The sequence below is a fragment of the Myotis brandtii genome, unplaced genomic scaffold (genome assembly GCF_000412655.1).
Source record: "Myotis brandtii unplaced genomic scaffold, ASM41265v1 scaffold61, whole genome shotgun sequence".
In the NCBI taxonomy this organism is placed as follows: domain Eukaryota; kingdom Metazoa; phylum Chordata; class Mammalia; order Chiroptera; family Vespertilionidae; genus Myotis; species Myotis brandtii.
In genome coordinates this window covers 758597-772623 of record NW_005370318.1, presented here as the reverse complement: position 1 = coordinate 772623, position 14027 = coordinate 758597, and the positions used below count along the sequence as shown (strand labels likewise).

The following is a 14027-nucleotide window of genomic DNA, read 5'->3' as shown; positions in this document are numbered from 1 at the left end:
AGCCAGGCGGGAGGCCCAGGGGGGGTGGCGGCTGCAGCAGGCGCAGGCAGGCTGCAAAAGTGACTTTCCCGCGGGCTCTCCGAGGAGGATTCTCTCTCTCTCTCTCTCTCTCTCTCTCTCTCTCTCTCTTCTTTTCTTCCCTCCCTCCCTCCCTCCCTCCCTTCCTTCTCTCTCTCTCTCTTTTTCTCTTTCTTTCTTTTATTTTTTTTATCTTTTTCCTCTTTAGGCTACTGAGCCAAAGTGGCAGAGGCTGTGGCAACCCTGGGCGGAGAGAGCCAGCCAAAACACTCTTGAAGAACAAAGTGGGAAGACGTGATCCATAAGATTTGAAGATGAATTATATACCTATACTAATTGCAATAATGTGGCATTGGTGCAGGGAGGGACAACCAGGCCATTGAAGCAGAATAAACACGTTCACTGTAAGTCAGAGATGCCACTGAGATCATGAAAGAGGAGCAGACTTTCCATAAGCAGTGCTGGGACAACTGGATATCCACGTAAGAGAAACTAATCATGACCTCTACCTCACGCCATACACTTAAAGGTGAAAGACAAAACTATAAAGCTTTTGAAGATAAATAGGAGAATGTCTTCTCCTCGCTCCATGGGTTACACCCAGTCAGCTTCCAGCCACTGATGCTGAGCGGGCCTTGAATACTATGAACTTTGATGTGATTAAGGGAAAGCCAATCCACAACACGTGGTGGCACAGGGATCCCAGGGTAGAGAGAGATTTCTTAAACAATGTTAACGTAAAAACATTCAAACCTGTAAAGAATTTTTGTGAGTTTATTTGAGCCAAACTGTCGACAATTGCCCAGAAGCAGTATCTCAATGGATTGGGATAATGCTCCAGAGAATGGCAGTTTTTCATCTAATTTTAGCCGACCATCCAGTAGCTATGATGCTCACTGACCACCAGGGAGCAGATGCTCAATGCAGGAGTGGAAACCACAGGCATGGAAACATGGGACAGACTGATGAATCTAAGAAGGAAGGGGGGAGGGGGAAAGGCAGGAAGAGATTAACCCAGGAGTAGGCAAACTTTTTGACTCGAGGGCCACAATGGGTTCTTAAACTGGACCGGAGGGCCGGAACAAAAGCATGGATGGAGTGTTTGTGTGAACTAATATAAATTCAAAGTAAACATCATTACATAAAAGGGTACGGTCTTTTTTTTTTTTTAGTTTTATTCATTTCAAACGGGCCGGATCTGGCCCGCGGGCCATAGTTTGCCCACGGCTGGATTAACCAAAGATCTTATATGCATACTAGAGGCCCAGTGCACGGATTCCTGCACCGGTGGGGTCCCTCAGCCTGGCCTGTGGGGATCGGGCCAAAACCAGCTCTCTGACATCCCCCAAGGGGTCGCGGATTGTGAGAGGGTGCAGGCCAGGCCGAGGGACCCCCACTGGTGCATGAATTCATGCACTGGGCCTCTAGTGATAACAATAATAATGGAGGAATTTGTGATGTCTGTCCTGGCACCCAGGCACATTAGATTGTGCCCCAAGGGGCCCTGAAAAAGGGAAGTTACAACTTACCCAGACATTTCAAGGATATATTATCATAGATACAAAAAGACAGGCTAAAGTAAAGGTAAAGGTTGACCTCGTCGGTGAAGATACCGGCCGAGGATGAAACTACCCACCTTAACTGCTTTTAGTTACAGTTTAATTTCAGACCATCCTTTGTGGTTACTTTAGGTCTCTGAATTTTCAAGACTGCCATGCAGGCCTTCCCTGAGCTTGTCAGGTTAGCATGTGGCCCCTTTCATCCACAACAAGGTACAAAAAGCATGAACTAATGGAAAAGACTGATAAAATTGGGAACTTCTTAAATTAGGAACCTCTCTGTGCCATGCCTAAAAACAAGATAAATAAAGTGAAGAGATAACATTTATGTGCTCTGTGCCCAGGAAACCAGGAGGAACAGAATTGGCTGAGACTGCAATACATGAGAAGATAAGTCTGGAAAGATAGGCAGAAGTCAAGTCTGGAGTACCAGGCTCCCACTAGGTGCTGGGCAGGCAAGAGCTGGAATCATCCCGACTTTATGAGGCTTCTTGTCAAGTTTCTTAACTTGGGCTGTGTTAGTGTCCACAGGGGAAAATCTTGAGTAAGATTAAACTTGTACTTTGTGTCTACCCTCCATTCTTCCTGCTGCAGGATCAGTTCTGTTTGCTGCCCCAAAGCCAAATTCCTTTCTTATCTCTCTCACACACCAAATGTGTACTGTGTTCTGTCACTTTGTATGAGTCATCTCATCTATCCTCAAAAGATGGTCTAAGAATTAAGAAAGCATATTTTGGAGTCCACTCACCTGGGTTGGAGGCCCAACTGTGTTTTTTACTAGTTGGGTCAGTTCACTGTTCTGTGCCTCTGTGTCCTCATCTGTAACATGGGAATAATGGCTGTTTTTCATACTTTCCATAGGGCACAAGTGAGAATAAAACACATGCACTCTGCTTACTTAATACTGTGGCCTGCACATTGTAAATTCTCAATACGCGTTATTGTTATTCCACATCCTAAGGGGGAGGTGATCTGTGGACCACACTTTGTTGGTATCTGAGTTGGGCCCTGCTTGGTTAAACTGTGTATCTTCACTAGCTAGCAGGAGAGGGAGAGGGCTGGTCCTCTGAAGTTCAGCTGGGCTCATTGCCAGTCCCTGGCTCAGCTTGGCTCCCCGATAAGGCCTCTCTCCTCACTCATTGGCGCTGCGAGCCACTGGCCCTGCTCAGCTTCCTGTCTCCCTTATCTTCCCTGAGCATGTGCTCTCTGGTGTGGGAAATGCCACCACTTGCTTCCTTCCCTTTGCTCAGTGGGACCTTCATTCTTTAGCTCTCTGTCAAATCTCAGCTGCTGGCCCTGTTCCCACTCTGCTCTGTGGATATCTGCCCCTCCAAGATGCAGCATAGGCTCTGGCTCCAATTGTAGCATTTCTCTTCTCTTCCTTATCCCCAACCCTGGGGATAGAAGAAGAAAGAGCGACACCCTTCAAGTTGCCCCCTCTCACCAACTTCCCTATCCCCAGTACTCTCTTCACTCTCCCTGTACCCAATCCCATACCCCCTTCCTCTCTGAGTTAGGCAAGTTACTTAAACTTTCTGGGCTTTAATAACCTCATCTGTAACATGGAAAAAAATGATCCTTGTGCTCTCTGCCCCAGAGGAATTGAGAAAGGACTAGCATGAATTTTGGGCATGTTTTATATTATACATAACATAAATATTCAAGCATGTTGGATGTATGTATTCAAAAATATATTAATGGATTGTGATCCCCCAAAATATTTGAGATACTACGTGGTGATTAAAATGACAAACTTTGGTATCAGAGACACATGGCTTCAAATTATAGCTTTTGCTGTGTGACCTTAGGTAAGTCATTTACTCTCGCAGCGCTTCAGTATCTTTATTAGTAAAAAGGATGTTAATGAAACCCATCTCACAGGGCTGGCATATAGAAAAGTGAGATTATTTATGGAAAGAGCTTAACACTATCTCAGCACATGATAAATGTTAACTATAATAATAATGGTTGTCTCTGCTGTTTGACTTTCAGGGCACTGGAGTATGAGAGGTTACCTGGGATAACAACTCAGAAGGGTGGTCCCTTCAGAGATCATCTCCCCCTTAGGACATGGAATAACAATAACTTGTATTAAGAAATTAAAATGTGCAAGAGGTTGCTGTTGCCACCTCTGACCAAAACAGATCTTAGCTGTTGGAAAAGACTTCTCTGTAACTAGCTCTGTGGATGGTGGTGTGGCCCCTATTTAACCCGTTAACCAGGCCCTACCTGCATAGATCAAAGACTCACAACACTGAATTTCAAATTGGTTCAATCATATACTTTATCACCCTCTGTCCCAAAGCACCTTTCAAGCACTCAAGGAAGAAAAAAGGCAAAGCAAAAAGATGCACAAACTAGGAATCAGCAAAACCAAAATGAAGTGCCATTTTGCACCCAGCCATCTGACAATACCAAGAGTTGGCAAGGGTTTGGAGCAAGGCCATGCATGTGCGCTACTGGGAATGTAAATTGGCCGAAACATTTTGTAAAATAGTTTGGCAGTATCTAGTAAACTTGAAGATGCAGATACCCCATGACTCAGCTGCCGGAAGCTGGTCCACCCTTGCTGCTTGACACAGTCGTTGCAGGGAAGAAACATCTGCACAGCTTATGTTTCAAGGGACCTGGCGTATATGACATACGTTTGCTCCCCCTCTTAGTGCTATGTGTTTTCAACAGGACCACCTCCCCGAGAAAGGTTGTTTCCCCAGGTTAGGGATTAACAGGACTAAGGAAGAGAATAAATCAGTGAATCTCCCTAGTGTTACAGAAATACCATGTACTACTTATGAAGAACTTGGACTAAGACTGTTGGCAATAAATTTGGGACTTGTTGGGCCCACATCCCCAGGGGTCTGCTTACCAGGGAAAGCACCAAAGCCTATACCTCTGGAGATCCACCGACACAGGGCAGACCCAGGGAAGGCAAGCAGTGAGGCTGGGAGGACATAACCTTTACTGGGTAGAGTAATCTCCTTCAGTCACTTCCTTGTAGCCTATCAGTAGAGCAGTGACCTTGGAATAGCCCTTGTAATGGAACACAGAGATTAACCTAGACAAGATTAAAATCAACAGAACTAGAGACAGGATTTTTGGCAAAGGTCAGATAAGAAACAAGGAACTGTAGAACGTTACCCAAAACATACCATGATGTAATTATAGAGGCATGCTTATGGGATCAAATAGTATAAATATAGATGTAACAGGACAATAAAAAAGAGAACTGATCAACTGAACGCTGTCTCCATGTCATTCCTTCTTCGCCGATTGCCACATCATTAGTCTTTGACTGACTTGTTTGGTGTGCGCAACAGGAAATATTTCACTTTCGGAGAACAAAAAAAACCAAAACCTGCATTATTCTTATTAATTTGTGCAGTTATTCAGTGTCTGGTAAGTTAACGTTCAAGAAAAAATATTAAGCCCTAGCCGGTTTGGCTCAGTGGATAGAGTGTCGGCCTGTGAATTGAAAGGTCCCAGGTTCAATTCCGTTCAAGGGCACATGTCCGGGTTGCGGGCTCAATCCCTAGTGGGGGACTTGCAGGAGGCAGCCGATCCATGATTCTCTCTCATCATGGATGTTTCTATTTCTCTCTCCCTCTTCATTCGTCTCTAACATAAAATATATATATGTGTATATATATTAATTTTTATTAAAATGTTCTATTTTATATATATTAGAGGCCTGGTGCATGAAATTTGTGCACAGGTAGGGTCCCTAGGCCGGGCCAGCGATCAGGGCCAATTGGGGTCTTCTGGCTGCCAGCTGGGGCCTTCCTTCTGACTGCCAGCCAGGGCCTCCCTTCCCTGGCTGCCGGCTGCAGGCCAGGGCCTTCCTTCATTCCGCACCACCCACTGGTGGTCAGCACACATCATAGTGAGCAATCGAACTCCCAGTCTCCCAGTTGAACTCCCGCAGGGACACTGTGCATATGAGCTTTTTATATATATATATAGATTTTATATACAGAGATATCTTTGTTGATTTCAGAGAGGAAGGGAGAGGAAGAGAGAGACAGAAACATCAATGATGAGAGAGAATCACTGACCGGATGCCTCCTGCACATCCCCCAGTGAGGATCAAGCCCGCAACCCAGGCATGTGCCCCTGACCGGAATCGAACCCGGACCCTTCAGTCCACAGGCTGATGCTCTATCCACTGAGCCAAACCAGCCATGGCAAAATGTTCTATTATTTGTTAACGATTACTCATTTATTTCAGCCCTTTGAATTCAGCATGTCTCCATTGAAATAAACCTACGTTTTTATGAAAATTGAAGCTTTTGTTTTATTACAGCCCACATAAACTTAAATCTTGTTTATTTGGCCCATGTTAGCCTTTGAGTTTGACATGCTTGTTTGTAATAGCAAAAAACTGGGAAAAAACTTGAATGATTAACAGTAGGAGAATGAATGAATTGTGGCATACTTATAAAAAGGCATACTATAAAGCAGTGGAGATTAATGGAGCTACACATAATGACAAGGATGAATTTTATTATATGTTAGGTGAAGCAAGTTACATAGGAATTTGTGCACTTCAATACCATTTATAGAAAATTCAAAATATGCAAAATACTATATATTGCTTAGAGAGATATATGTGTGTAGTATAAGTATATAGAAATGTAAGGGGATGAAAAATAGCAATTTATGATTAGTGGTTACTTTGATGATAGAGGGGAGAGATGTGCAATTGAGGAGGAGTGCACAGGAGGTTTCAATGATAATATTTCATTTCTTATGCTGGGTGGTGGGGATGTGTATGTTTGTAATAAAATTCTTCAAGCATGAAATAATTCGTCACATATAAAATATTTCATAATATCCTATATAATAAAGAGGTGATATGCAAATTGACCCTCACCCCATCACACCACCACAAGATGGCTGCACCCACAGTGGAGGCAGGGTTCCGGTAACGAGCCATAACGAGCAATCAGCAGGGACCTGAGGCCGTGCCCCCCACCCGGCAGGGCTTGATGGGGGACCTCAGGCCGCACCCCCGCCCCAGCACCAGGCCAGGGGACCTGAGGGTGTGCTGGGGGCCCTGAGGCTGTGCCCCCCACCCAGTGGGGCTTGACGGGGGCCCTGAGGCTGTGCCTCATACCCGGCGCCGGACCAGGGGACCTGAAACTGCGCCCCTAGCCTGGCGGGGCTTGACGGGGGTGGGGCTGGCTGGGTCTGGGTCTCGTGTGATTTTGAGGTGCACATGGGTGGGCAGGGACTTGACTCTGGGTCCCACGGCGTGCCCCAGACTCTGACAGGAAGAAGATTTTCATACACATTTTACTAATTTTCTTTCATTTCTGACACTTCTATTACAGAGAAAGGGCAAATAGCAATATTAAAATATTTCCTCTAATTAATTCCCTTTTAACGTGCACGGATTTCGTGCACTGGGCCACTAGTTTTTTTTATAAAACGCAAGACTATAATTGGCATTGATTTAAGTTCTTCCACTTTTCTTGAGACCAGGAAAACAAGGCCCCAGTTCTTCTGAGTAGACTATTTTGGTAAGCTGGAAAAGGACTGTGATGTTACTTCTAAGCTAGTTTGCAACAACTAGGAGGTGAGCGTGGACATTCTTACATATAATCAATTTAGAGACTAGGAACCTGGTATGTGTCCAGGGTTTGCCCCGATTCCACTATGACATCAACTTTCCCTCTAAGAAACAGTGTATAGAATAAAAAGTTAAAATCTCCCCCAAGCACTTTCTCTCTAATCCCATCCCCAGAGATCATTTCTATTGACAGAATCCTTCCAGACATATACACATCTGTGAAAAATTTTAAAGTAAAAATAGATGGAATTATACTATATGTATTTGCCACACTTCCTTTATTTACTTATCAATGGCTCATTTCAGTACATCAGCTCATAATGATCTGATACTCTCCTGCAATAATTTATTACTTAAAATCTATTTTTAATTCAACAAGAGACATATGATCACATTCTAGATGCAAAATTCTCCAACAATAGAGTGATAAAACCCTTCACAAATTAGAGTGTAAAGCCTTTCACAAGATTGCCACCCCTAACACACACACACACACACACACACACACACACACACACACACACACACACATACACACATTCTTAGTCTCAGGCCCCTCCCTGGAGGTAAACCACTGCTATATTTACAGTACGTCCTTCCAGATTCACTTACTCCCATAAAGAAATAGGTTGTTTAGTTGCTGTGTGTGTAGTTGACATATAAATAGTTCCAAACTGAACATAATGTCCTGCAACTTACTCTTGGAGATTTATGCACATCATAACTATCTTATTCAGTCATCCATTAGCTGATATTAATTATAATACTATAGGCCTGATGCACGAAATTTGTGCAATAGTAGGCCTTCCTTCCCCCTGGCTGCCAGCACCGGCTTCCTTCTGGCGCCCAGGACCCAGGCTTCCCTCGAAGCCCTGGCTTGGTCTGGAAGGACATCCAGAAGGATGACTGGTCTAATTAGCATATTACACTAATAAGATTGTGACTTCAGTTTAAAAACTATTGCTTTAAATAATCAATCCTCTATTGAGAATTATATTGGTCATAACTATCTCCTATTACAAATAAATGAGCTGCTCTATACTCATCTCGTGACTATTTCTGAGTGCAAGATCCCTGATTGTGTAATTACTATTTACTTCAAATCCTTATAAAAATGTAGCCAGCATGCAGGAAAACAATTCTAATTCCCGATCTGTGACCACCATGAGGCATAAACTTTGGGCAAGTCCCTGAACCTCTCTGGACCTCGGTCTCCTCAACAGTCACCTGCTGGTCCCTACACCCTAGAGTCTGCTCTAAGTTGATTGAAAACAGATGCCCCACCCCCTGACTCAGCGAGGGCAGGACTTCTGGAAGCCCCTGCTCCCCCTTTTCCGCCTCTCCCTGTTCCTCAGAAGCGGTTTAGGGAAAAGGGAAAAGGCAGGTCTGGGCAGGAGAATTCGATGAAGGGCGGGGCTGGGGGCGGGCAAGAGGAGGCCGGCCCCCTAGTAGGAAATGAGCCGGGTTGGAATAACACTTTAAAGGCCTGACGCCCTCTTCCTCCTCCCACCCCCTGGTCACCTTCCAGCTCCTCCGTTCAGCTTTCTCCCCTCCCAGGCGGTCCTCACTCCCCTAGGCTGCAGTCAGTGGGAGCCCCCAGCCTGCCAAAGCCAGGAGTACAGGTGGGATCAAGGTCCCAGGATGTTGAGAACATTGCTGCCACTGCTGCTTCTACTGATTCTGCCCGGCAGGGCCCTTTGTATCCAGGAAACTTCCGATGGTGAGTGGGGGCCGAGGGGGAGGGGGAGGGAGGTCACATCTCCTGCCTCAGGATGGCTCTTCGGGTATGTGGGCTAGACCAGAGGAGAGCTTATTCACCGTGTCTGTATTGTGGCCTGCTGGGTCTCTCTATAGGGCAGGCAGGGCTCCGGGGACTGGTGTGTGTTCCAAAGCCAGGTGAGAGAGGGGAAGACGGAGCAGGCTGGTGGTGGGGGTGGACAACACCGGAAAGATGGGAAAGGGACTGGTAGAAGCGTTGAGGGAATTAGCCTTAGGGAGAGGGGATGGGGTAAAGTCTGGAGAAGGAGAGCTGAGGGTGATGGTGGATGGGGGTGAATCTAGGGAAGACGGGAAGACACCCAGAGATGAGATGAGAAATGAAAGGAATTGGAGGACATGGAGAACTGAGGGAATACTTGGGGAAAGATTGGGGCTGAGGTATGTGAGGCAGAAAAGGAGAATAGAGAAAGTGGAGGAAAACTGGGGACAGTTGGTGAGGTGAAGCTGGGGAAAAAGAAGCTGTTGTCAGCGGGAGAACTCAGGAGATCAGCTGCCTGAAGTGGGGGAAGCACAGAAGGGGGGTGATTGCCCTTCATTGCAATTGCACAGGGCCTCTTCTTTCTCCCACAATCTCTATAGCTTTAGTTTCCCCTTCTGAGAGGGAGTGAATAATAACCAGAATTCAATGAGGGTTCACTATGGTTAAAGCATGTGTTGCCTCATTTAACCCCCACAAACTCTCTACAAGGGATGTAATATTATCTCCATTTCACAGAGGAGGAGACGGGGGCACACAGCAGTGAAGAACCTGTCTAAGGTTATCCACACAGATGTACTTATTCACACCTGCAGACACAGAGCACTTCTCAAATGCAAACGTGGTCACAGCACAGATTTGCAACCCCAGACTCATTCCCTCCTCAGACATTTTCTAGGCACCAAGTCTGTGCCAGGCCCTTACTAGGCGTAGGAGGTAGAGATAACCATATGAACCTGTAGCCTAGAGGAGCCCATAGTAGCCTGTGTGTTTACAGACAGTTATGTGGAATCTCGGGTCATTGAAATGGGTCCACTGTCTGGAAGGATAAAGAGAAGAGGCATCAGGAAAACTCCTCCACGGAGAGAACAACCACGTTGGGTCTTGAAGCATGAATAGAAGTTTGCCAGGAAGCAGAGCAACCCAGACATGCTATTTACATGTCAGTCAAAAGGCAGCATGAGGAGTTTGATACAGCCAAGCACTGGGCAGAGACTGAAAAAGGCAGCAGGGGCCTGGTCCCCTTAAAATCCATGCTAAAGACTTTGGACTTGATTCTGTGGACAGATATCCTATAAGGAGTCAGTATAGCTGGCTGACTAAGAATGCTAGATGCAGACTGCTTGCATTCAAATCTTGGCTCTGTTATACCATTTTAGCCTGTTTCCCGTATGGACTGGGGTTAATAATAGTAGCTCTTGTATTAAGTTAAAGGAAGGAAGGCACAAATAACATAATAATGTGTGTACAGTGACCAGGTCATTATAAGCCCAATAGCTATTATTATTGTTGTTGTTGTTCAGGGGTCCTCAAACTTTTTTAAACAGGGGGCCAGTTCACTGTCCCTCAGACCATTGGAGGGCCGGACTATAGTTTAAAAAAAAACTATGAACAAATTCCTATGCACACTGCACATATCTTATTTTGAAGTAAAAAAACAAAACGGGAACAAATACAATATTTGTATTTGCATGTGGCCCGCGGGCCGTAGTTGTTGTTATTGATAGGGGAGTGTGTCACTGGAGGACTTTACATTTTTTTATTTTTTTGTTAATCCTCACCTGAGGATGTTTTTTCCATTGCTTTTTTTTAGAGAGAGTGGAAGGGAGGGGGAGAGACAGAGAGAGAGAAATATCGATGTGAGAGAGACACAGCAATTGGGTGCCTCCCGCATGCTTCCTGACCAGGGCTGGGTATTGAGCCTGCAAAGAGGTATATGCCCCTGACAGGAATCGAACCTAGGACCCTCAGTCCGCAGGATGACGCTCTATCCACTGAGCCAAACCAGGTTGGGCTTCACTGGAGGATTTTAAGCAGAAGGACATAACCTTATTTCCGGGTCAGGTGGAGATCAGATTAAAAGGGATGAAACTGAAATATGAGGGGCAGGGGCTTGAGGAAAGAAGTTACTATCCCAGTCCCGATGAGAACCAATGAGGCCTGAAGTAGGCCAGTGGCAGAGGGGACAGAATCGGGATTTTTATTGTAGGTCAGGAATTGTTGACCAGCTGGAAATGAGGGGGCGGGGGTGAGAGAGAGAAGGGAGATCAGAGTGGGTCTTCCACTGACTGCCTGGCTTACCCTCAGGCAAGTGGCTTCTCCTCTTCTGGCCTCAGTTTCCTCATTTGTAAAATGAAGATAATAATCCCTGTCCTCCCCTCCTGGCAGGGTTACTGTGAGCATTAAATGGGAGGAAGGGTGGGAGGACACTTTGTAGTTTATGAAGGGCCGAGAAGGTGGGCGGCCGGCTTCTGGAGACGGGGTTATTAACTCCGGCTACTCGCCGACCCATTCCACGCCAGCCCCTCTCAGGCCAGCCAGGGACCAACGCACTGACTTCCGCCCCCAGGTGCTCAGAACCTCCACATGCTCCAGATCTCCTACTTCCCACACCCTGGTCAAGTGTTGTACCAAGGCAACGCGTCGCTGGGGGGGCAGCTGACGCACTTGCTGGAAGGCCAGGACTCCAACATCACGATTCTTCAGCTGCACCCCTTGCAGGAGCCCCAGAGCTGGGCGCACACAGAGGGAAGCGTGCGGCTCTACCTGAGCAACTTCCAAGGCATAGTGCAGCTAGTACACCAGGAGCGGGGCGTGGCCTGTGAGTGGGTCACGCTTGGGGGGCGTGGCCTGGGGTGGGGACCTGTGGGTTCCCAGAGGGGTCTTGTGGATGGACCTGGCACACATGGGCGTGGGCCTGTGGGGACGGGAGGCTCTCAGGAGCCCAGTGGTGCCCTGGCACGGGCATTTACTGATTGCTGGGTAAGAGCTTGAGGCTGGAGAGGAGTCCGAGCCTTCTGTCAGGCCTTCCTCCTGCTGGCATGATCTTGAGGTAGACCCACCCTGAAACCCTAAAGTTCACTTCCCCCAGGTGAACATCCCTACACCTGGCACCCTCTCCACACATCCCCTTGACCCTGAATCCCCCTCCACAGTTCCTCTGACCGTTCGCTGCTTCCTGGGCTGTGAGCTGCCTCCTGAGGGCTCTAGGGCCCATACCTTCTTTGAAGTGGCTGTAAATGGGAGCTCTTTTGTGAGTTTCCAGCCAGAGGATGCCTCATGGGTGGCAGGGTCCCAGGTCAGCTCTACAGTGGTCACCTACACCCTGCGTCAGCTCAACGCCTACAATCGTACTCGGTATGACCTGCAGGATTTCCTGCAGAACACCTGTGTGCAGTACGTGAAAGAACACCTCACCACGAAAACCTTGAAAGGTATGGTGGGATTGGCCATGGGCCTGTATGTTGGGTAGGTTCCAGGCAAATGGATGGACCTGAAGGATGGAGACCTTGAGCAACAGGACTCCCAGGGCTGGGAGTTTGGGACAGAGTACACACAGCTTAAGTCACTTGGTGAACTAGTCCCCTACCTTTGGGGCAGAAATCCCTTGGGGTTTGATTCAAACCATAGATTCCTTGGGGGTATGTTCTTAAAGCTAACTTTCTGCATGTTCTCCAGGGAGCCAAACAAGCCGCTCCTACACTTCGCTGGTCCTGGGCATCCTGCTGGGCACTTTCATCATCGGTGGTGTGGCTGGAGGCATCTTCCTGTGCACAGGTGGACGGCTGTGTTAATTACTCTCCAGTCCCCTCTGGAGAAGGGCTGGACTGATGGGGGCTGACAAAGAAAAACCTCAGCTCACTGAAAAACCAAACATATTCCCCATTTGGGACATGATATCCCATGTTTGGAGTACCGGCTTTCTTCTTCCAGATCTGCCCACCAAGAGTTGGGGCGAGGGAAGGAGAGAAGGCTAGATAGACGGAGTACTTGGTTGACTAGAAAACTAAGAACTTGCATGCTTCGTTGCATTGGTTTGAGAAGTGAATGCTTGTCTATCTTTGTGAAAAACAGATGATGGAGTTGTGGTAGTGATGGTGGGGTCTATGGCCCATCCTCCAAAGACAGACAGAATCACATAACCAAGTAAAACAAGTCATCACAAAACCAAAATAAATAACATTCAATGCCTGCAGATGTGTCAGCCATAGGAAGAGACAATGCTATGAAGGAGGTAGAAAGAAATAACAAGAGAAATGGTAGGAGTGTAAAATCCAAGTAATATGGGAACAAGGAGTTATTAAATAATCAGTCAATAATAGTAATACATTCCTTATTTATGTATAAGGCATTATTATTTCCTCTACTTTGAAAATTTTCTAGAAAAGTACCCTATATCCTTTGCTTCTATGTCCTTATCTCCTACTAGAGGCCCAATACATGAAGTTCATGCAAGAGTAGGCCTTTGCAGCCCCGGCTGCCTCAGCCCTCGCAGCCCCGGCTTTGTCCGGAAGGTAATACAGACAGTCGTCCGGACGGTCATTCCACTGTTCGGCCGTTTGGTCAATTTGCATATTACACTTTTATTATTATCGACGCGCTCTTCAACCATTGCAGTCTGACATCTCAATAAACTGGTCCAAACTCATCAATGACCTCTAATTGTGGAAACTGCATCCTCCATGATATCTGCACATTTCACTTTGTGGACTAGAGCTATTTTTACCCCAACTTCTGAAATACTATACTTCTAATTTTTAAAAACTGTTCAATCCCTTTGCCTATACCATCTTACTCCATTTATCTTGGAAATTTTAGCTCCCTTAGAATTCCATTTTTGGGCTCCTTTTGTTTCCCTTTAAACTGTATCTTTCTGGGCAACCTACTAACTTGCATGGCTTCAAATACCATCTATCTGTGGTGATTTCTATGGGGAAGCAATATAATCTTGTTTCTGAGAGCATGTGTTTTGTCATCAGACAGACTTGAGTTTTACTTCTTTCACCAGGCATTTTAACTTCTTAAAGTCTCAATTTCTTCATAAACAAAAGGTATGATAAAATATACAAAAAGTGTATAATAAAGATACCTACTTCATAGAGGCATTATGCATATTAAATAAGAA

The 14027-nt window shown here is 46.2% G+C and overlaps 1 protein-coding gene across 1 annotated transcript; it reads left to right on the top strand.

Annotated features, from left to right (window-relative positions):
- The first annotated feature begins 8528 nt into the window (after positions 1–8528).
- On the top strand, positions 8529–13550 carry PROCR (protein C receptor, endothelial). The gene is made up of 4 exons (XM_005879770.2): positions 8529–8866; positions 11472–11723; positions 12058–12336; positions 12581–13550. Exons 1-4 carry the CDS (start codon positions 8788–8790, stop codon positions 12694–12696), a joined length of 726 nt encoding a protein of 241 aa, XP_005879832.1. The 5' UTR covers positions 8529–8787; the 3' UTR covers positions 12697–13550.
- The last annotated feature ends 477 nt before the right edge of the window (positions 13551–14027 follow it).